Below are 25,285 nucleotides of genomic sequence, written 5' to 3' on the forward strand. Positions count from 1 at the left end.
CATGTATGTATACTCTACACTTTAGTATTCTGGGGATGGTATTTCACCGGAATTACTCTGTTAAAAGTACATTTAACCTTTTAATAGGTATTTATTATGTTAAACGTTTTTGCTGGAATGTAGAATCGTTTGCATTTTCTGAGGTACTGAGTGAATAAATATTTGGGCATTATTTTTCCACTTGGCAGTTGCTTGTTTTAATTGTGACAGTTTCGTTTCTCTCTCACTGCTGTGTGTGAGGGGGAGGGGCCGTTTTTGGCGCTCTTTGCTACGCATCAAAAATTTCCAGTCAGTTACTCTTGTATTTCCTGCATGATCCGGTTCATCTCTAACAGAACTCAGGGGTCTTCAAACTTCTTTGGAGGGAGGTAGATTCTCTCAGCAGAGCTGTGAGACTCTTATATTGACTGTGATTAAAAACGTTGCTCTGTAATTTTTATGTTTCAAATTTAATTATTGTTACTTTACTAATGGGAACAAACCTTTGCTAAAAGTTGTGTTGTTTTTTAAGGATTGATGCTATAACTGTTTTTCAGTTCATTATTTCAACTGTCATTTAATCGTTTAGTGCTTCTTTGAGGCACAGTACGTTTTTGTTAAATAAGATTGTAACCAAGTTGCAAGTTTATTGCTAGTGTGTTAAACATGTCTGATTCAGAGGAAGATATCTGTGTCATTTGTTCCAATGCCAAGGTGGAGCCCAATAGAAATTTATGTACTAACTGTATTGATGCTACTTTAAATAAAAGCCAATCTGTACAAATTGAACAAATTTCACCAAACAGCGAGGGGAGAGTTATGCCGACTAACTCGCCTCACGTGTCAGTACCTGCATCTCCCGCCCGGGAGGTGCGTGATATTATGGCGCCTAGTACATCTGGGCGGCCATTACAGATAACATTACAAGATATGGCTACTGTTATGACTGAAGTTTTGGCTAAATTACCAGAACTAAGAGGCAAGCGTGATCACTCTGGGGTGAGAACAGAGTGCGCTGATAATACTAGGGCCATGTCTGATACTGCGTCACAGCTTGCAGAGCATGAGGACGGAGAGCTTCATTCTGTGGGTGATGGTTCTGATCCAAACAGATTGGATTCAGATATTTCAAATTTTAAATTTAAATTGGAGAACCTCCGTGTATTACTAGGGGAGGTTTTAGCGGCTCTTAATGATTGTAACACTGTTGCAATTCCAGAGAAATTGTGTAGGTTGGATAAATACTTTGCGGTACCGGCGAGTACTGACGTTTTTCCTATACCTAAGAGACTAACTGAAATTGTTACTAAGGAGTGGGATAGACCCGGTGTGCCGTTCTCACCCCCTCCTATATTTAGAAAGATGTTTCCAATAGACGCCACCACACGGGACTTATGGCAAACGGTCCCTAAGGTGGAGGGAGCAGTTTCTACTTTAGCTAAGCGTACCACTATCCCGGTGGAGGATAGCTGTGCTTTTTCAGATCCAATGGATAAAAAATTAGAGGGTTACCTTAAGAAAATGTTTGTTCAACAAGGTTTTATATTGCAACCCCTTGCATGCATCGCGCCGATTACGGCTGCGGCAGCATTTTGGATTGAGTCTCTGGAAGAGAACCTTAATTCAGCTACGCTGGACGACATTACGGACAGGCTTAGAGTCCTTAAACTAGCTAATTCATTCATTTCGGAGGCCGTAGTACATTTAACCAAACTTACGGCTAAGAACTCAGGATTCGCCATTCAGGCACGTAGGGCGCTGTGGCTAAAATCCTGGTCAGCTGATGTAACTTCTAAGTCCAAATTGCTTAATATACCTTTCAAGGGGCAAACTTTATTTGGGCCCGGTTTGAAAGAAATTATCGCTGACATTACAGGAGGTAAGGGCCACGCCCTGCCTCAAGACAAAGCCAAAGCTAAGGCTAGACAGTCTAATTTTCGTCCCTTTCGGAATTTCAAAGCAGGAGCAGCATCAACTTCCACTGCACCAAAACAGGAAGGAGCTGTTGCTCGTTACAGACAAGGCTGGAAACCTAACCAGTCCTGGAACAAGGGCAAGCAGGCCAGGAAACCTGCTGCTGCCCCAAAGACAGCATGAACCGAGGGCCCCCGATCCGGGACCGGATCTAGTGGGGGGCAGACTCTCTCTCTTCGCCCAGGCTTGGGCAAGAGATGTTCAGGATCCCTGGGCGCTAGAGATCATATCTCAGGGATACCTTCTAGACTTCAAATTCTCTCCCCCAAGAGGGAGATTTCATCTGTCAAGGTTGTCAACAAACCAGATAAAGAAAGAAGCGTTTCTACGCTGTGTACAAGATCTGTTATTAATGGGAGTGATCCATCCGGTTCCGCGGTCGGAACAAGGACAAGGGTTTTACTCAAACCTGTTTGTGGTTCCCAAAAAAGAGGGAACTTTCAGGCCAATCTTGGATTTAAAGATCCTAAACAAATTCCTAAGAGTTCCATCGTTCAAAATGGAAACTATTCGGACAATCTTACCCATGATCCAAAAGGGTCAGTACATGACCACAGTGGATTTAAAGGATGCTTACCTTCACATACCGATTCACAAAGATCATTACCGGTATCTAAGGTTTGCCTTCTTAGACAGGCATTACCAGTTTGTAGCTCTTCCATTCGGATTGGCTACGGCTCCAAGAATCTTCACAAAGGTTCTGGGTGCCCTTCTGGCGGTACTAAGACCGCGAGGAATTTCGGTAGCTCCGTACCTAGACGACATTCTGATACAAGCTTCAAGCTTTCAAACTGCCAAGTCTCATACAGAGTTAGTTCTGGCATTTCTAAGGTCGCATGGATGGAAAGTGAACGAAAAGAAGAGTTCTCTTTTTCCTCTCACAAGAGTTCCATTCTTAGGGACTCTTATAGATTCTGTGGAAATGAAGATTTATCTGACAGAAGACAGATTAACAAAGCTTCTAAATGCATGCCGTGTCCTTCATTCCATTCAACTCCCGTCAGTAGCTCAATGCATGGAGGTGATCGGCTTAATGGTAGCAGCAATGGACATAGTTCCCTTTGCACGTCTACATCTCAGACCGCTGCAATTGTGCATGCTAAGTCAGTGGAATGGGGATTACTCAGACTTGTCCCCTACTCTGAATCTGGATCAAGAGACCAGAAACTCTCTTCTATGGTGGTTTTCTCGGCCACATCTGTCCAGGGGGATGCCATTCAGCAGGCCGGACTGGACAATTGTAACAACAGACGCCAGCCTACTAGGTTGGGGCGCTGTCTGGAATTCTCTGAAGGCTCAGGGACAATGGAGTCAGGAGGAAAGTCTCCTACCAATAAACATTCTGGAATTGAGAGCAGTTCTCAATGCCCTTCTGACTTGGCCCCAGTTAAAAACTCGGGGGTTCATCAGGTTTCAGTCGGACAACATCACGACTGTAGCGTACATCAACCATCAAGGAGGGACAAGAAGCTCCCTAGCAATGATGGAAGTATCAAAGATAATTCGCTGGGCAGAGTCTCACTCTTGCCACCTGTCAGCAATCCACATCCCGGGAGTGGAGAACTGGGAGGCGGATTTCTTGAGTCGCCAGACTTTTCATCCGGGGGAGTGGGAACTTCATCCGGAGGTCTTTGCCCAAATACTTCGACATTGGGGCAAACCAGAGATAGATCTCATGGCGTCTCGCCAGAACGCCAAACTTCCTCGCTACGGATCCAGATCCAGGGATCCGGGAGCGGTTCTGATAGATGCTTTGACAGCACCTTGGAACTTCGGGATGGCTTATGTGTTTCCACCCTTCCCGCTGCTTCCTCGATTGATTGCCAAAATCAAACAGGAGAGAGCATCAGTGATTCTAATAGCGCCTGCATGGCCACGCAGGACTTGGTATGCAGATCTAGTGGACATGTCATCCTGTCCGCCTTGGTCTCTACCTCTAAGACAGGACCTTCTGATTCAGGGTCCATTCAAACATCAAAATCTAACTTCTCTGAAGCTGACTGCTTGGAAATTGAACGCTTGATTTTATCAAAACGTGGTTTTTCTGAGTCGGTTATTGATACCCTGATACAGGCTAGGAAGCCTGTTACCAGAAGGATTTACCATAAGATATGGCGTAAATACCTATACTGGTGTGAATCCAAAGATTACTCCTGGAGTAAGGTTAGGATTCCTAGGATATTGTCTTTTCTACAAGAAGGTTTAGAAAAGGGTTTATCGGCTAGCTCATTAAAGGGACAGATCTCAGCTCTGTCCATCTTGTTACACAGGCGTCTGTCAGAAAATCCAGACGTCCAGGCCTTTTGTCAGGCTTTAGCTAGGATCAAGCCTGTGTTTAAAACTGTTGCTCCGCCATGGAGTTTAAACTTAGTTCTTAACGTTTTACAGGGTGTTCCGTTTGAACCCCTTCATTCCATTGATATAAAATTGTTATCTTGGAAAGTTCTATTTTTAATGGCTATTTCCTCGGCTCGAAGAGTCTCTGAGTTATCAGCCTTACATTGTGATTCTCCTTATCTGATCTTTCACTCAGACAAGGTAGTTCTGCGTACTAAACCTGGGTTCTTACCTAAGGTAGTCACTAACAGGAATATCAATCAAGAGATTGTTGTTCCATCCTTGTGTCCAAATCCTTCTTCAAAGAAGGAACGTCTTCTACACAATCTGGATGTAGTTCGTGCCCTCAAGTTCTACTTGCAGGCAACTAAGGATTTTCGACAAACGTCTTCCCTGTTTGTCGTGTACTCTGGTCAGAGGAGAGGTCATAAGGCTTCGGCTACCTCTCTCTCCTTCTGGCTTCGTAGCATAATTCGTTTAGCCTATGAGACTGCTGGACAGCAGCCTCCTGAAAGAATTACAGCTCATTCTACTAGAGCTGTGGCTTCCACTTGGGCCTTTAAGAATGAGGCCTCTGTTGAACAGATTTGCAAGGCTGCAACTTGGTCTTCGCTTCATACTTTTTCCAAATTTTACAAATTTGACACTTTTGCTTCTTCGGAGGCTATTTTTGGGAGAAAGGTTCTTCAGGCAGTGGTTCCTTCTGTATAATGAGCCTGCCTATCCCTCCCGTCATCCGTGTACTTTTGCTTTGGTATTGGTATCCCAGAAGTAATGATGACCCGTGGACTGATCACACATAACAGAAGAAAACATAATTTATGCTTACCTGATAAATTCCTTTCTTCTGTTGTGTGATCAGTCCACGGCCCGCCCTGTTTTTTAAGGCAGGTAAATATTTTTTAAATTATACTCCAGTCACCACTACACCCTTGGCTTCTCCTTTCTCGTTGGTCTTTGGTCGAATGACTGGAGGTGACGTAGAGGGGAGGAGCTATATAGCAACTCTGCTGGGTGAATCCTCTTGCACTTCCTGTAGGGGAGCAGATAATATCCCAGAAGTAATGATGACCCGTGGACTGATCACACAACAGAAGAAAGGAATTTATCAGGTAAGCATAAATTATGTTTTAACCCTTATAAAAAAAATTTAATATATGAATAATTTTATCAGATTATATTTATATGAGTAGAATTGTATTTCATTTTACTTCAAAATTGGAATACGTGCACTATTTTCTACAGGCGTAAAAACACAATATTGCTTGCACGCAACAGTTAGCAGGCCACTTGAAATTTAGTCCTTTATATTTAAATTCAAATACTATCCCAATAGTTGATTAGAATATTATTTAAAACTTATTTTTAATTAGAGTATCCAAAAGAAATTATACCTAGATCAAATTAGTTTTATACATTTAAGCAATATAAACTTAATATGTTAAATATGTATAATGTTAACAAAAATATGCTACTTTCAGCAAATGTGGCTATTAAGAAGTATTCATAAATATACATACTATTATTAGAGAACAAAGGAAAACTTATTTGACTATTTCCCACAAAGAACATAGATTTTTGGCTTATGTGCAGTTGTTTTTGGCAATTCAAGGCTAATATCTCCTTTCTTAAAACATCTATATCTAACATAAAACCCCCAGAAAATAAAGAGTTTGGGTGTAAGCCTGCATCTTCCAGATTCTTGTTATTTGGAATTGTCTGCAGTCACTCTAGGGGTGTTTGCGGTTTGTTTTGAGGTTATTTATTTATTCAGCCTTACATTTTTACTAACCATTGTTTAGCTTAGAAAAAAACAATTTTCATTTAGGGAAATAAAATATGCTCACAAAAAAAGATTAATACTATAGAATAATAAATACTAATATTCAATTACAAAAATATATTATTATTAAGTTTATGCAGTTAATTTTGGAGAAATAAATTAGAATTTTTTGTTTATTTTTTTATAACTTTAAAAAAAAAAAAATCAATTAATTTCCAGCAACAGGCAAAGGAGAAGGAACTTGCATTACCAAGAAGTGTATAGATTATTTCTTTCTAATGACATGGTGAGTCCACGGATCATCAGTAATTACTGTTGGGAATATCACTCCTGACCAGCAGGAGGAGGCAAAGAGCACCACAGCAAAGCTGTTAAGTATCACTTCCCTTTCCACAAACCCCAGTCATTCTCTTTGCCTACGTTGCAAGGAGGTGGTAAAGTTTTCTGTGTCTGATAGAAATTCTACAATCAAGTTTTTATTATTTTAAAAGTAGAGTAGGTTTGCTCTGTTATTTCTGGGATCTAGCCGGGTCCACATCAGTCTCTTCAGTAGGGCAGTGGTGGCTTTTAAGCAATTGGAAACTTGTGAGGTACAATATTCACTGCAATGATTTTCTCAATCATCCTTGCTGCCCTAACCTTAAAGCCTGAGTACATTTACTCAGTTTTTCCTTTTTCACAGGTCCATGTGAGGAGAATCAACCTCTCAAACTGGGTGAGCTGTCTTGCTGACGGACATTTCAGGTAAGTTCATTTCATTCATTCAGGGCAAGAAAAATTCTGGCACTTGAGCAGCTAGCTCAGATATAAAGGGGCATTGTATTGATCCTAGTTAGGGTTAACAAGGGCAGTTTGCAAGCACTGTTGTGTTAGGGTTATTGGTGGCTCAGATTGGGTTCCTAGCTCCGGTTATAATATGGACTGGACTTGTGTATGCTGTGTGGTCTGATTTGACATACAGATCCTGTTAATTACGGATCTTTCATTAAGGACATTTTTACATCAGAACTTTCCTTCCGATCGCCGGGACGGCCCCAGATTAAAATAGGGGTGTGTTTTTCAGAGACGGCAGTTGTTTGGCGCACTTTCACTCTGAGAGAAAGTTTTCGGCGCTGTCAGTTCCAGACCAGTTGTGGTGTAGTTGTCGGCTGCTCCGATATTGTCGGCCTCAGACGACGGATAGCAGGTTTGGAGTTCAGTTGGTTCAATCAGTAAATAGTATTGAATGGTAAAATTGTTTCCAGGTGGCAGGACAGGTAGGCACCTCAGTAAAGTTCCTGAGGTGTAGTGGGTTGCCTGGGGTATATTACAGAAAATCTGTTATCCTATTAATTTAGTTATTTAAAGGCACAGTAACATTTTGTGTGCAGTTTATCTTTAGAATAAAATAAAAACAGTGTTTTATTTTTTGTTATAAGATGGACCAATAGGCCTTACAGATTGTTGCATGCAAGTTATGTTTTGATTCCCAGGTGTAACCACCAGTACTTTTTTGTTCTTCCTGTATTGAGAGAACTTTGTGTTATAGAGATAAGATTTTTGAACATAAGCCACCCTTAGATAAGGCGGATGCTGTTCAGGGGTCTCCTGTATCAGATATGCTGCAGCTGTCCACCCAAGCATCCCAAGCTTATACAACACATGCAGTGCCCTGCATTTCCTCTCACAATCCAATAGGATTTTTGTTGCAAGACATTGCCACTCATGTATTTTCTGCGGTATCTGAGGTGCTGTCTGCTTTTCCCATGCTTCAGGGAAAGCGCAAGAGGAAGTTTAAGGAAACAGCGAGTGAGGTTTCTGATCAGATTGTAGCTAGTCAAGTTTCCCTTGCTCAAAAATCTGATGAGAAAGACACTTTGGTGGCATCTGAGGGTGAAATCTTAGATTCTGACAGTGTAATTGCTGCTTCTAATGCAGAAGTTGTATCCTTCAGGTTTAAGCTGGAACACCTCCACCTGTTACTTAAGGAGGTGTTAGCTACCTTGGACGACTCCGATACGACTGTCGTAGTCAATCCTAAGAAGTCTAGTAAACAAAACAAGTACTTTGACGTTCCCTCCGTGGTGGAATTTTTCCCTGTACCAGACTGTGCTACAGAGATTATTGCACGGGAGTGGGAGAGACCTGGAATTCCCTTTCTCTATCTCCAATTTACAAGAAAATGTTTACAATAGCTGACTCTATTAAGGAGTCTTGGCAGATGGTTCCTAAGCTGGAAGGGGCAATTTACACTTTGGCTAAGAATATCACTATTCCCATAGAGGATAGTTGTTCCTTTAAGGATCCTATGTATAAGAAGTTGGAGGCATTGTTAAAGAAGATGTATGTTCACCAGGGTCTACAATGGCAGCCTGTGGTGTGCATTGCCACTGTCACCAGCGCTGTAGCCTACTGGTTTGATGCTTTGTCTGATTCTATTCAGAGGGACACACCTCTTGAGGAGATCCAAGATAGTATTAAGGCTTTGAAGTTGGCCAATTGCTTCATCACGGATGCATCCTTGCAAGTCATTAAGTTAGGAACAAAATTATCTGGTTTTGCTGTTCTAGCTTGCAGAGCTTTATGGTTGAAATCCTGGTCTGCAGATGTTTCATCTAAGTCCATACTTTTGGCTATCCCTTTCAAGGGTAAGACCTTGTTTGGACCGGGATTGGCTGAAATGATTTCTGATATTACAAGAGGAAAAGGACATTTCCTCGCACAGGATAAGATAAATAAACAGAAGGGGCGTCAGAGTAATTTTCATTCCTTTCAAAACTTTAGAGGTAAGCCTTCCCCTCCCTCTTCCAAGCAGAAACAGTCCAAGTCTTCCTGGAAGCCCAATTAGTCTTGGAACAAGGGGAAGCAATTTAAGGAGCCCGCAAATTATTCAAAGTCAGCATGAAGGGCCTGCCCCCGATCCGGGAGCGGATCTTGTTGGGGCAGACTTTTTCACTTCGCTCAAGCCTGGGTTCAGGATGTTCTGGATCCCTGGGCGGTGGACATCGTGTCCCAGGGATACAAAATAGAGTTCAAGACCTTTCCTCCCACGGGCAGGTTCCTCCTCTAAAGATTATCTGTAGACAAGATAAAAAGAGAGGAGTTCTTACATTGTGTTCGGGATCTTTCCGCCCTGGGAGTGATAGTTCCAGTTCCAATGCAGGAACAGAGTCTGGGATTCTTCTCCATTCTGTTTGTGGTTCCCAAAAAAGAGGGGACTTTCAGACCGATTTTAGATCTCAAAAGTCTAAACAAGTTCCTCAGAGTACCATCCTTCAAGATGGAAACTATTAGTTCCATTCTTCCCTTGGTTCAAGAAGGTCAGTTCATGACAACCGTAGACCTAAAGGATGCATACCTTCATGTTCCCATTCACAGGGATCATCACAAGTTTCTGAGGTTTGCGTTTCTAGACAAACACTTCCAGTTTGTGGCTCTTCCACACCTTACCTTGAAGGGTCAAATAGATGCCTTGTCTATATTATTGCATAAACGTCTGGCGGATGTGCCAGATGTGCAATCCTTCTGTCAGGCCTTGGTCAGAATCAGGCCTGTGTTCAAACCTGTGAAACAGCAACAGCTACAGGGCTACAAACCCACTATGTCCAAGAAATGAGGCCGGGTCAGTCCAAACAGTAAAAGTTGAAAACTTTATTGTGTGCACTTAATAAAAGCAAAAAAGAGCCGCAGCTCTAAACACTGACAATCAGGGGTATCAGTGTAGCTGTGTTGCACAATAACAATAAGTCTTCAACTTTTACTCTTTCGACTGACCCGGCCTCATTTCTTGGACATAGTGGGTTTGTAGCCTGTAGCCTTTGCTGTTTCACATATTTGTATTTGTTGCGCCCAGGACAGAGGCGTTGTGGCTGGGCTTCCCACTTCCAGATTATACTCTCAGAGCTGCAAGGAGGAACGAAACAGAACGTATGACACGTTCTTTACACGCTGAAGCGACGCTGCTCAGACTACGTACCCTGGAGGAGCGGTAAGTGCCACTCTTGCTTCTTTGTCTGTGTTCAAAGCTGTTACTCCTCCTTGGAGTCTTAACCTTGCTCTTATAGTTCTTCAGCAAGCTCCGTTTAAGCCTATGCATTCCTTAGATATTAAGATGTTATCTTGGAAAGTTTTGTTTCTGGTTGCAATTTCTTCTGCTCGAAGAGTCTCTGAACTCTCGGCGTTGCAATGAGAATCCCCTAATCTTATCTTTCATTCGGATAAGGTGGTTCTGCATACTAAGTTAGGTTTCCTTTCTAAGGTGGTTTCGGATAGCAATATTAACCAAGAAATCATTGTTCCTTCTTTGTGTCCTAACCCTTCTTCTCATAAAGAGCGTTTACTGCACAACCTAGATGTGGTGCATGCATTGAAATAGTATTTGCAGGCATCTAAGGATTTTCGCCAGTCTTCTGCTTTGTTTGTCGTTTTCTCTGGGAAACGCAAGGGTCAGAAAGCTACGGCTACTTCTCTTTCTCTATGGTTGAGAAGTATAATTCATTTGGCTTATGAGACTGCTGGACAGCAGCCTCCTGAAAGAATCACGTCTTATTCAACGAGGGTTGTTTCTTTTTCCTGGGTCTTCAATAATGAAGCTTCTGTGGAACAGATTTGCAATGCTGCAACTTGAGCCTCTCTACACACTTTTTCTAAATTCTATAAATTTGATACTTTTGCCTTGGCTGAGGCTTCTTTTGGGAGAGAGATCCTTCAAGCAGTGGTGCCTTCTGTTTAGGTTACCTGTCTTGTCCCTCCCTTATCATCTGTGTCCTCTAACTTGGGTATTGATTCCAAACAGTAATTACTGATGATCCATGGACTCACCGTGTCATTAGAAAGAAAACAAAATTGATGCTTACCTGATATATTTATTTATTTCTTGACACAGTGAGTCCACGCCCCCCCCTGTATTTTTCAGACATTTTGTTTTTTTATATAAAACTCAGGAACCCCTGCACCTTGTGTTGCTTCCTTTCTCTCCTTTTCCTTTGGTCAAATGACTGGGGTTTGTGGGAAGGGGAGTGATACTTAACAGCTTTGCTGTGGTGCTCTTTGCCTCCTCCTGCTGGTCAGGAGTGATATTCCCAACAGTAATTACTGATGATCCGTGGACTCACCCTATCAAGAAATAAATCAATTTATCAGGTAAGCATAAGTTTTGTTTTTTGGATGATAGATAGTTCGTGTGAGGTGTCTCTTGTAGGCCAAACTCTTGCTGAGGAATTGATGTCCACATCCAATGGGGATTATGTAAAGTCAAATCTAAGTATCAAAGAAGAAGCATAAATAACCCCCATCATCCTCATTTTCAAACTAAATGTAGAAATAGTGGAATGAAATATATGTGATATAGTACTAGCAATATCGCAAAGTAGAAAGGCTGAAACTATACCAAACCAAAATATGGAGGGTTGTAATAACATATTTTGTCCATATTCTATAACAGCGTGGTATGGACCACAGAATTTGTGATCTTTTCATGTTATATACATAAACTACATGTTGGAACATGTGGAAAATTAAAGCATATTAAATTGCATTTTCAAATTAAATGTTGAGAAGCCATAACTTTCTACATCAAAGCAAAGATACGGCTTGTTTTATATTATGCATTTATACATTTATTTATAACAGTATATTTCTTGCATTAAAAAAGATGTGGTCTGATACAAAATGCTGTAACATCTGTTTTCTGGAGAAATAATGTGATATATTTTGTCAACATAAACGTTCAAGTTTCCTTAGAATTAATATCTTTATTGTTCTTTTGGAATTTGATGATGAAATGTGGTCAGTAACTACAGGTTATTTAAGCAAATTATTTATATTGGAGCTATTGTAATCTGCGTAATACCACTACTGTTACAGTCTAGCAGGGTTATAATGGAATGCTTTTAAAGGGACATAATATCCATATGCTAAATCACTTCAAAGTAATGAGGCTTAGCTGTAAAAAGCTGAAAATAAAATATCACATGGGCATCTATATGTAAAAAGGAAGATATTTTACCTCAAAATGTATTTAGCTAATAAGAGTAAGTTCTGTGTGTCCTTCAGCTACTGTCCAGCTGCAAGTTGAAAAAAAAAAACAATAGCCAATCAGCATCATCTTATGTGATTTAGCTGAAATCTTGTGAGAATTCATGGTAAACTTCCTTAAACGGAGGAGAGAAATAACATAACTGTACCTGCACATGCCAGATGCACGCTCCCTTGCAAGTCCTGGTATTAGCATCCTGATTGGCTGCTTAAAGTCTCTTTACAATGGGAGGTGGCTACTGAGGAAATTTTGAGGTAAAATATCTTCCTTTTTTACATAGAGATGTTCAGGTGATATTTTCCAGTCAGCTTATTACAGATATGCTGCATCTCTTTCAAGTGCTTCTACATTTGGGTATCATGTCCATTTTAAGTCTGGTATTAGAGCTTTAAAGGGACATTAAACCCCAAAAAATTATTTTATTATTCAGATAGAGAATACAATTTTAAAAAATTTTTCAATTTACTTCTATCAAATTTTCTTACTTCCTATGATATGTTGAAGAGATACCTAGGTAGGTAGCATGCACGTGCCTGAAGCACTACATGAGAGGAAATAGTGCTGCCATCTAGTGCTCTTGCTTATGTATAACATTGTTCCAAAACTGCTGCCATATAATGCTGCAAACACGTGCACGTAACAAGAAAACTAAGAAAAATTGATAGAAGTAAAATGGTAAGTTGTTTAAAATTGTATGTTCTATCTGAATCATGAAAATTATTATTATGAGTTGAGTAAATGATGTTTTTATCATCATATAAAAAGTTCCATCTAATTTGGATGTTTAACCATCCTGAAGCTAACTCATATTTTACTTTCCACCCCCGCTCTCTCTCCCTCTGTCCTTTCTCATGTCAGTGACTGCTTATCTGGTATTTCTTCCTGGTGGCCTCTCACCACCTAAAGATTAACATCTCCAAGACTGAGCTCCTTCTTATCCCCCCCACAAGCTCTACGCCGACTTCTGACTTTTCTATCTCTGTCAACTGCATCACTATCTCCCCATTGCCCCAAGTCCCCTGCCTCTGAGTTACACTTGACTCAAATCTATCCTTTGTCCCCCACAGCCAATCGCTTTCTTCATCCTGCCGCAACCACTTACGCAATATTTCCAAGATTTGTCCTTTTCTGAGCGCTAACATTACAAAGCAAATAATTCACTCCCTTGTTATTTCCTGACTTGACTACTGCAATAACCTACTTACTGGCCTTCCTCTTTCCCGCCTCTCCCCCCTTCAATCCATCCTAAATGCCTCTGAAAGGCTAATCCACCTTTCCCGTCGCTCTGTATCTGGTGCACCTCTCTGCGAGTCCCTTCGTTGGCTCCCCATTTACAGCAGAATTAAATTTGCACCCTCACATACAAAGCTCTCACCAACGCCACTCCCCACTGCCTATCCTCTCTAATCAACAAGTATACTCCAGCCCACCCACTAAGATCCAATAACGACCTGCTCCTTGCATCTTCGACTATCATTACACAAAGGATGATCTGCGCTAGCAAAAAAAGTTTATAATGCCAACAGATACAGGCGATTTCTCCAATACACCTTGTGAGAGCAATTAGGAAGATAATTAGAGAGCACAGTTCTATCAAAGAAACTAATGCAGACTAAAATATGTGGCACTTTTACAACTTAATATAAACTATGTGGCTAGAAATGTTAAGATTATAATAGTATAAGTTGGAGTAAAGTAAAAATCATTAATATATTAAAAAAACAAACTCATAGAACATATTAAAAACCCCCATATGTAGCATATAGAAACAACACACACTAAATATAAAATGCGCACTTCAAATCATATCAAATCAAAATCAAAACACATATCACAAGAAGCATTTCACAATAAAAACAGACATATACATAAGAGGTATCTATTCCAAGAAAGCATTCTGACAGTTAAAATGTTTCCTGTTTATCAGAAATATAAATTTCTCACAGTTTTGTCAATGAACATAAAGTCTCCTTAAAGTGAGTCTTACACGGCAAAGTTGTTATCCTGTATAGGAGAAAGGAGAGACAAGGGAACTTGTCACCAGCAAACAAACTTTTCCAAATAAATGGTGTTAAAGTCTTACTTACACTGGGTGGTGTCGGGCGTCTCTCCTGGATTGATAATGGTCCGGATAATCTCCAAATCAACAGTCCATGTGATTAGATGCAGGATGGATGCAGAGTGATTCTCCTTCAATATGGGTAGAACTGGCAACTTCAATGTGCCGTTTAGCATTTGGGGCTTGGGAGTACTGCAAGTTCAAATACTGATTGTTAGGTGGATCAATAATAGAGCAACTCGTTTCGGCTGTTACACCTTTCTCAAGCTCTACCTTGCATTAAAAACCTAGTGCCTTTTATAGGAGTATTTTTCATTCTTCAATTAGTAATTTTTAACTAATTGAAGAATGCCAAGTGTGATTTGTAAATTGAATTGATTATGACTTTATAGTTTTAACTGTTAATTGCTTTGGCAATATTAGAGGTGAAATATAAAAAGAAAGTGTAGGATATGGCCAGATTTAAACTTCTTTAATAATAACGGACCAAATTTATTTATATTATCCTTATAAAAGAGGCTGTTAGTGACTGCTCACAATATATGGAAATGTACAGATAATAGATGTTGTACTTAATATCATAAAATATAAATGCAAATATATAACTAAGACCAAATTAATTAAATCTTAAATTATTAATAAAGTGTATGAAATTAAATATTTTGGAACCAATTTAGACAAATATGTTAAAAAGTTAGAATCCTAATTTTTTTGTGAAATAATTATTATTGAGACTTTAGTTTCATTAGTTTATTAAGTTACTAGATTTTTTGAGGTCAAGCATTGAACAATAATTTTTGAGGGATTAATTGATATATTAATGTTATTTTTATTAGTTTATCGATAACTATTTAATAATATATAGGTTATTAGAAATATTACAAACATTAATATTAAAAATATTAAAAATATCAATAATATTAAAAAATTAAAAATATTAAAAATATTAAAACTACCAGAAAAATCAGATGCATTTAAAATATACAGTTGCAAGAAAAAGTATGTGAACCCTTTGGAATTATATGGATTTCTGCACAAATTGGTCATAAAATGTGATCTGATCATCATCTAAATCACAACAATAGACAATCATAGTCTGCTTAAACTAATAACACACAAAGAATGAAATGTTGCCATGTTTTTATTGAACACACCATGTAAACATTCCCAGTGCAGGTGGAAAAAGTATGTGAACCCTTGGATTTAATAACTGGTTGAACCTCCTTTGGCAGCAATAACTTCAACCAAACGTTTCCTGTAGTTGCAGATCAGACGTGCACAATGGTCAGGAGTAATTCTTGACCATTCCTCTTTACAGAACTGTTTCATTTCAGCAATATTCTTGGGATGTCTGGTGTGAATCGCTTTCTTGAGGTCATGCCACAGCATCTCAATCGGGTTGAGGTCAGGACTCTGACTGGGCCACTTCAGAAGGCGTATTTTCTTCTGTTTAAGCCATTTTGTTGTTGATTTACTTCTATGCTTTGGGTCATTGTCCTGTTGCAACATTCATCTTCTGTTGAGCTTCAGCTGGTAGACAGATGGCCTTAAGTTCTCCTGCAAAATGTCTTGATAAACTTGGGAATTCATTTTTCCTTCGATGATAGCAATCCGTCCAGGCTCTGATGCAGCAAAGCAGCCCCAAACCATGATGCCCCCACCACCATACTTCACAGTTGGGATGAGGTTTTGATGTTGGTGTGCTGTGCCTCTTTTTTGCCACACATAGTGTTGTGTGTTTCTTCCAAACAACTCAACTTTTGTTTCATCTGTCCACAGAATATTTTGCCAGTACTGCTGTGGAACATCCAGGTGCTCTTGTGCAAACTGTAAACGTGCAGCAATGTTTTGTTTGGACAGCAGTGGCTTCCTCTGTGGTATCCTCCCATGAAATCCATTCTTGTTTAGTGTTTTACGTATTGTAGATTCGCTAACAGGGACGTTAGCATTTGCCAGTGACTTTTGTAAGTCTTTAGCTGACACTCTAGGATTCTTCACCTCATTGAGCAGTCTGCGCTGTGCTCTTGCAGTCATATTTACAGGACGGCCACTTCTAGGGAGAGTAGCAGCAGTGCTGAACTTTCTCCATTTATAGACAATTTGTCTTACCATGGACTGATGAACAGCAAGGCTTTTGGAGATACTTTTATAACCCTTTCCAGCTTTATGCAAGTCAACAATTCTTAATCGTAGGTCTTCTGAGAGCTCTTTTGTGCAAGGCATCATTCACATCAGGCAATGCTTCTTGTGAAAAGCAAACCCAGAACTGGTGTGTGTTTTTTATAGGGCAGAGCAGCTGTAACCAACACCTCGAATCTCATCTCATTGATTGGACTCCAGTTGGCTGACATTTTACTCCAATTAGCTCTTGGAGATGTCATTAGTCTAGGGGTTCACATACTTTTTCCACCTGCACTGTGAATGTTTACATGGTGTGTTCAATAAAACATGGCAACATTTCATTCTTTGTGTGTTATTAGTTTAAGCAGACTGTGATTGTCTATTGTTGTGACTTAGATGATGATCAGATCACATTTTATGACCAATTTGTGCAGAAATCCATATCATTCCAAAGTGTTCACATACTTTTTCTTGCAACTGTACCAATGGAGAAATATTATTTAAAATATATATTATTTATAAATGGAAGCTGATAATGTAATATTAATGTAAATTTAGAAATACTATAGTTTTAATCTGAGAGGAAACAGCCCAAATCAAATTCTTGACAATTACATTCTAAAAGATAGACAACATTTTTATCTGAATATCTAATTTTTTGTTTGATTTTATAGCTCTTTTCTGTAATGTTAGACTTTATTTCTTTTGTCTTCTCCAAATGTTTGCAAGCCTTGCATGTAAGGCACGGGAAGAAACCATGTATTACTTTTCCCATAAGGTCTTTATCCCTTTGACTATTCCTCTTAATTTCTGTGGGAGCAAGAATAGATTTCAGATTCTGAGATATCTTATAAATTATATTTGGGTGTTTTGGCAGAGAATCATCACTTTTTAGGAATGGCCAATGTTTCCCTATAATTGTTTCTATTAGGTAATTATTTGGGCTGTACTAAGTAATGAAGGAAATAAAAAGTTCTTTACTGTCTGTTATTTTATGTGTTACCTTCTTTTTTGTCAAAAGTTCTTTCTATTTCTTATTTTTACTTCTTCGTTAATTGCTATAATTTCTGTATCTTTGTAGCCTCTAGCTATAAATTTATCCTTTAAAATTGCAGCTTGTGTGTCATAATCAGTATCACTACTGCAATTCTTTCAAATACGTAATAGCTGTCCCTTAGGGATATTTTTCTTCCACTTCTGGTGGTGGCAGCTAGTCATGTTTGTAATTGTTCGCATCAACGGTCTTAAAATGCTTTCTATATTATTAATGGTGTTATTTAAATATAAATTTCTATGTCCAGGAAGCTTATTTTTTAATTACTGATTTCACAGATGAGTTTTAAATTTTTGTTATTATTATTCATCTCTGATATAAATTGTTCAAATTCTAGATGGCTTCCCTTCCAAATCAATACTATATTATTGATATAGCGTTTGTATAGGACCAGATTTGCTGGAAGTGTGCTGGATACCAAGAATTCTTTCTCTCATAACCCCATATCACCTCTTTCCATGCTAGACTGCAGGACTTCTGTCGTGCAGCACCTGCCCTCTGGAACACTCTCCCTCATGCTGTCAGGCTTTGCCCTAATCTTTCTTCTTTTAAATGCTCCCTGGAGACTTTTTTTGTTCCGAGAAGCCTACCACCCAACTCAGTAATACATTAATTTCACTTACCTAACATTTCCATCATCTAACTCTGCATTAACATCTTTCTCACTCTTGCAGTCCTCACCTCCTGTTTCTCAACCTCCTACCCTTCTAGATTGTAAGTTCCCATGGGAATAGGGCCCTCAATTCCTCCTGTATGCGTTTGAACATTTTTGTCTTGTCTATTACAAGTTTTATATCATTGTTTGATTTAACTTAATTGTACCCATGGACAGCGCTGCAGAATATGTTTTTACTAATGCGGATTGTGATCAACCCCAATATTGTTTAATTAACATTTTAAATAAAAATGTACGTAACTTTATATATATATATATATATATATATATATATATATATATATATATATATATATATATATATATAAAAACATATTTTCTAAGTAAAAAAACCCTTATTTTAATTTTAAATGAAAATTCTGATGACCAGAAAGCAACTTTCTTTATTATTTTTTAAACTATGCTTGCTCACAAATGTTATTTGCTCACAAATGTTAATATAAAAATATATGTGTAAACAACCAAGACACAGGCTAAGAAGTCGAGACTAAAGAAATCACTAATAGGTAGGTAATCATAATCATATAAAGGAACAGTAAATCCACAAATCTGTTTTTTTTAATGGTTTCAGATTGAATAAAAATATCACAACATTTTAATTTCCTTACACAATTTTGCATATTCTTCAGCTGCTTTGTGTAATACTAATGTACAGATATTTTTTTTTTCTATTGAATGCCAAATGAATACATACCTTTACTAGATAAAATACATTGTTTGTTATACATTTAAACCTAATAAAGTTTTGCTTTATTTCTTATGTTACTTATTTTATTAAGGTATTCTGCTGTTTTTATTAATTTTATGGCCTGTGTTTCTGTTTGTGCAGGTTTGGGATGAAAATTTAGCAAAGTCAGCTGAAGCCTGGGCTGCCGCCTGTATTTGGGATCATGGTCCAACTTATTTGATGAGGTTCCTTGGTCAAAATCTTTCTGTGAGAACTGGAAGGTATATATATACGTTAACATCTATATCATCAGTAACAGCTAATACACCTGCACTAACAAAAAAAGCTTGGTTACAGACCATTTCATTTTTAACACTTTCTTGTAAACTGTTTATAAACAAAAAAATCAAAGCCCTTTCTTGTTAATTTAAACTATTAAATATTAAGCTATTTTAGCTCCAGTTAAGGGAGTAGCTATGCTAGGAATTATTCATATTTTTAATTGACTCTTTGAACTAATTTTTTATCCAATTAAATTAAAATGTATTCTCATGTACTAAAAATCTGCTTATGCTCTGTTTGAAGGTACTGGTGCTTTATATATTTTTTTTTATTCCTATGAATTATTCTCTCATATCAGCTCATTTTGACTCTGCATTGGCTGCAAATATACCCCCTGCAGATGCAAAATGAATTGGGCTATCAGAAACAGCCTGTGTGTCTCCAGAAAATGTTTTCTCTGAAAAACAAATATCCTCATAAACTTTAATGGTGATTTTCTGTTGTAAATCATCAGATAAACTTTTCTACAGAATTGTGATCGACTACATAGATCTTTAGACATTTTGGACATAGATACATATTAACCAGGTTCTTAAAGTCTAACACCATTTGTCTTCATTTATATTATTGTCCAAATGGTCTTCAAACAGTTAAAATATATTTTCATGCAACAAAGAAAAAATACCTCTCTTGAATGATATCAATCTAAGTTTATTTACAAAACTAAATATAATTGCAACCATTGGGCTAGATTACATTACAGTTAAAATGCTACCAAAGTCATTATCTTATCTATATATACATTTATCAATAGTTTTTAATTAGTGTGTATTTGGATCTTGAAAGGGACAGTAAAGTCAAAATTTAACTTTCAGGATTCAGTTAGAGCAAATCATTTTCAACAACTTTCCAATTTAATTTTGTTTTGTTCTCTTCTTATCCTTATTTATATGAGGATAACTCCTTCTAGTTGTTAGTAAATATACACAGACAATTTTTACAACCTCGTTTATTAAAGTTTTAATAAAAATATACATTTTTTTCCTCACATTTTATTGTAGATTTCTCACCTGTCATGATATACACATAAAATATACATAACATAATAGTACATTTTGAATCTGCTGGGTCTTCTGATAAAGGTTTGTAACTGAAAAATGACCTAAAGTAGGGCTTAAATGTGAGCAGCAAATAAAAAACCCCAAAACAGCTCAGCATAGGAGAGGTAAATGACTCAGCAGTTAAATGGTTAAATGGACAGTAAGTCAAAATTGTATTGTATGTATAACGTTGCAACAAACGTTGTTATAGATTAATAAAGACACATGCAGCATAAAGGGTAATTTATTTATTTATTTTGTGACCAAAAATGTGAAGTAAAGCTGCAAAATGTAAACTTTTCAGTAGTTTCAGGTTTATACTTCCTGCTCATTAGCTGATTCGCACTTCATGTGTATTGATTAAATTAAAAATTATAATACACAGAATTAAAGTAAGGGTTAATTCTCAGTTTAGTACATAATATACGACAGAGATGCACCTGTCAATCAAGTAAATGCGAATGTGTAATTCTAAGTATAGTATGTAGCAAAGCACTACTTCATGTATATATAGTGTGCTATGTATAGATTCTATGTAAAAGTAAAAAATACAGTAGAATCATAAAGGGAATCATAAAGGGAATAGAGCTTTGTTGGCTGACTCATTTGGTCCAATTAGAGCTAGCCGTAAGTAGGAAGTAAAAAGGAGTGATAAAAGACCAAGCACCCAGATGAAAGTACCTCTAGCTCTGATCGTATGGTTACCTAGTTAACCAAGCGGAAAGATAGGGACTTAGTGTGAAAATGAACAGTGCGCATAAAAATAGAATTAAAGGCTATGGTACTTACATCGTCTTTACCCAGATACTATTGAGGTCAACCGGGATTCACTCCCCTAAATTAAGGAAGGAACTAACAGTCACTTTAAACTTGTGGACTCTGTAGAATAATTTGCACCATATACTGTATAGTTAACATATTGTATATCAAGATTTATTGTCATTGTTTTTACTAATTTGCACACATGGATCCATGTTTAAGATTTGTCTGATTTTATTTGATGTAATAAATAACATTTTAATTCAACATAATACTCCACATTTTATATATAAAGCGGGAGATCATATCCATCACTAGCAAGTACCATGACTTTTAATTCTATTTTTAGGCGCTCTGTTCATTCTCACACTAAGTCCCTAAGTAGAAAGTACTCAACTGATATTAGAATACTAATTACATTTAAATAGCTTTAAGGTCATATTTTGTTTTTCACGTAAAACATTTTGACATATTTAAATGTTGTTCTTCTGTATGAGTCACATTTTTATTAGTATATATTAGTATATATATTTTTATCAGTATATAATACTATATGTCCCTTTAACTGTGATAACTTTGCTCTCCACTATCATTCAATTTATAAATATGCAATTTGCTTTCCAAAATTTAGATTTAGATTTTTTAGTGCTATAGAAATGGTATAATTTTTTTTGTGTTAATTTATGTTTATTTTCATTGTTTTTTGTTTGTTTTTTGTCTTGCTACAGATATCAGTCTATTCTTCAGCTGGTGAAACCATGGTATGATGAAGTAAAGGACTATGCTTTCCCATACCCTCAAGAATGTAATCCTAGATGTCCTTTGAGATGTTATGGACCAATGTGTACACATTACACACAGGTTAATTGGGTTTTACATTTTCTATTTGTTTACTACAATTACAAGAACTGATTTTACTTGGTAATGGAGTAGTTGGAAATATAATTTATGTTTTCCATTTCAGATGGTTTGGGCTACAACAAACAGAGTAGGATGTGCTATCAACACATGTAACAACATGAATGTTTGGGGCTCAGTATGGAGAAGAGCTGTCTATTTAGTATGCAACTATTCTCCCAAGTAAGTGCAATTTATTTATTTTGCTTAGTATAGCAGTGATCATTTTATAGTAGGCTACAAGGTCCAATAATGTAAAAGGAATCCCAGCAGGGGCGAAACTACAGGGGGTGCAGAGGTCGCAGGTGTGACTGGGCCCCTGAGGGTGGGGGCCCAGCTTAACAAAAAAAAAAAAAAAATGTATAATTTTTTTTTTTTATAAAAAACGTTAACCTACCACTGCCTGCACTGATATCATGTGAGTGTGACATGACTACAGGGGTTAGTGTTTCTGTTTTACCCATTGGTGTTTATGTGTGTGTGTATGGTGTGTGTATGTATGTGACTGTGTGTGTACTTATGCATGTATGTATGTGTGTATGTTTGTGGAACCAGCAAATTACAGACCTTGTTACTACAGCATTGGTGAGGCAGGGGGTGAACAGTGTCATTATACAGTACCACTATATACAGTATGGGGGGTGGACCATGTCACTGACTACTGTGGTCACTTTATAAAGTACTGGGCGGGTAGGGTCAGGCCAGCCATCTCACCGGCAGATTACAGACTGTGTCACTAACTTACTATATACAGTTCTGGGGGGTTAAATAGTGTCACTATATATATATATATATATATATATATATATATATATATATATATATATAGTAATAGGGGGTCAGACCATCTCACAGACTGTGGGCACAGGGTACCTCCTTTTGCAGACATGTAATCTGATTCACATTTTTTTCTGTGTTAAATGTAAAAAAAAAATTTTTTTTATTAAATTCACCTTTTTTTGGAGGGGGGAGGGGCGGTGGGGGGGCCCCTTCTTAGATTCTTGCACCTGGGCCCTGTGGTTTCTAGTTACGCCTCTGAATCCCAGACAAAAAATGTCAGGGGCAAATGGGGTAAGGGACCACCGTAAAAATCCCCCTGAGATATATCTATGTAGCGCAGTGAAGCAGTGCCTAATGTAGTATGTGTTAATAAAACAAGAACAGAGAAATATAAAGAAATATTATGTGGCACACTGCAACTTTGTGTAAGGTGGTCACTAACAAGTATAGCAAAGGAGTAGGGTTTAGGAACAAATTATAAAACAACATTTATTGTGTAATTTTAAAAATAAACAGACTGTATTGTCCCACATTAAAAAAGTAATTAAAAGGTTAAATCATGTAACCAAGCGTATGTACTTAATGGTCAGACTTATTAAGTGAGAACCGCTAAAGAACAATAAACTAAAGTACGGTAACCGATGAGTAATTAGAGAAAACCAGCCTGACTACTGAGGGAAAACGGATTCCTTAGTCTATAAAAGCATCAATGATTGCACCAATGCTACCCCCAGTATAGCCGTACTATCCACCACCACTGAGAACAATGGGAACAATTAAAGAGGTCTAAAAAAATGTCATTATGTGACAAACAATTTAACTAGTAAGTAAGAGCATACAGGAGGGCAGTGGTGCGAACACCTGACGTGCGTTTCGCCACTGCTTTATCAAAGGCCTTTGATAAAGCAGTGGCAAAACGCGTGTGAAGCCCTTTGCAGTTAAGTAGATGAAAACACGTAAAATCATATTAATGCACTATTCATATTTAATAAAGTGTTATAGTGTGTATTTACTGTAAATATTTCCAATGTTCTGCACATAGCAGAATATGTTCCTATATACATCTGTATATATATATATAGACCTATATATAATCATATATATATATATATATATATATATATATATATATATATATATATGGTATAGATATAGATTGAACCAAAATAAAATCATATATATGTAGAAATATGTATTCATAAATAAATAGACCATATTCTGCTATGTGAAGAATGTATAATAATTTATATTTTCATGTCAGGTTAGCACACTTGAGAATATGCAATCGTGTTAGGTTTTTTCCCAACTTGTTTTGCTCCATTCACTTCTATGGGGGAATATGTTAACGTGTTCGCAATATTCAAAGTTCATCTTTTTTCACGTATAAGGTTAGCACACAAGCAAAAACATTTTACGTTCAACTTGTAACACAAGCACTATCCAACCTGCACAAAAAGCTTACTTCTAGTGGAGTAAGCACGCGAGCGGGAGCGTTAAATATAGCTCCACTTTTTAAGAATTTATTATACCTCAATAATGATTCTTTTGTTGCTTTTAACATTTAAAAGTATCAGGTGGAAAAAAAATGTTAGTTCTTTTAATTTGAATGATTTAGGATGTTTGAAAAGTCATTTTAATTTGATCTATATTAAACAAATGTAGACTTATAGTGCTAAAAAACAAAATGTATGCTTCCCTGATAAATTTATTTATTTCCGGATATGGTGAGTCCACGGCTTGAGTAATTACTGTTGGGAATATCACTCCTGGCCAGCAGGAGGAGGCAAAGAGCACCACAGTTAAACTGCTATGTATCACTCCCTTACCCACAACCCCCAGTCAATCGACTGAAGTGAAATTGAGAAAAAGGAGTAACACAAGGGGTAGAGGTGCCTGAGGTTATAGTCAAAAGAACAACTGTCTTAAAATAAAGGGTGGGGCCGTGGAGTCACCATATCCTGAAATAAATACATTTATCAGGTAAGCATACATTTTGTTTTTCTTTCCTAAGATATAGAGTCCCCGGCTTGAGTAATTACTGTTGGGAACCAATATCCAAGCTAGAGGACATGGATAAATAGGGAGGGACAAGACAGGCAGTCCTAAACAGAAGGCATCAACGCTTGAAGAAACTTTTTCCCAAAAGAAGCCTCAACCAGGGCAAAAGTATCTAATTTGGAAAGCCCAAGAAGAGGAAACAGCTCTTGTGGAATGAGCTGTAATTCTCTCAGAAGGCTGCTGTCCAGCAGTCTCATAATACAAATGAATTATACTTTGTAACCAAAAAGAAAAAAAGAGTAGTAGCAGTAGCTTTCTGACCTTTATGTTTCGCATGAGAAACAGACAAAGAGGGAAGAGGACTGGCGAAAATCCTTAGTCGCCTGTAAGTAGAATCTAAGAGCACGAACAACATCCAAATTGTGTAACAAATGTTCTTTAGAAGATGAAGGATTAGGACACAGAGAGGGAACAACAATTTCCGAATTGATACTTCTATTAGAAACAACCTTAGGAAGGAAACCTAACTTAGTACGAAGAACTGCCTTATCAGCATGAAAAATAAGATAAGGGGAATCACACTGCAGAGCTGAGAGTTACAGGACTCTTCGAGCAGAAGAGATAGCAACAAGAAACAAAACCTTCCAAGATAACAACTTAATGTCTATGGAATGCAATGGCTCAAATGGAGCCAGCTGTAAAACTTTAAGAACAAGGTTAAGGCTCCAAGGAGGAGCAACAGACTTAAAGACAGGCCTGATTGTGACCAAGGCCTGACAAAAAGATTGAACATCTGGCACATC

At 37.7% G+C, this 25,285-nt stretch overlaps 1 protein-coding gene across 1 annotated transcript in view; it reads left to right on the forward strand.

Annotated features, from left to right (window-relative positions):
* Nucleotides 1–25,285, forward strand: part of PI15 (peptidase inhibitor 15) — a 96,537-nt gene that overhangs the window by 50,756 nt on the left and 20,496 nt on the right. The window contains exons 3-5 of the mRNA XM_053715140.1: nucleotides 18,829–18,947; nucleotides 21,536–21,668; nucleotides 21,772–21,887. Coding sequence (XP_053571115.1) covers nucleotides 18,829–18,947; nucleotides 21,536–21,668; nucleotides 21,772–21,887 — 368 coding nt within the window. The remainder of the gene's footprint in view (nucleotides 1–18,828; nucleotides 18,948–21,535; nucleotides 21,669–21,771; nucleotides 21,888–25,285) is intronic.

Source organism: Bombina bombina, chromosome 5, assembly GCF_027579735.1.
Source record: "Bombina bombina isolate aBomBom1 chromosome 5, aBomBom1.pri, whole genome shotgun sequence".
Classification (NCBI taxonomy): Eukaryota; Metazoa; Chordata; class Amphibia; order Anura; family Bombinatoridae; genus Bombina; species Bombina bombina.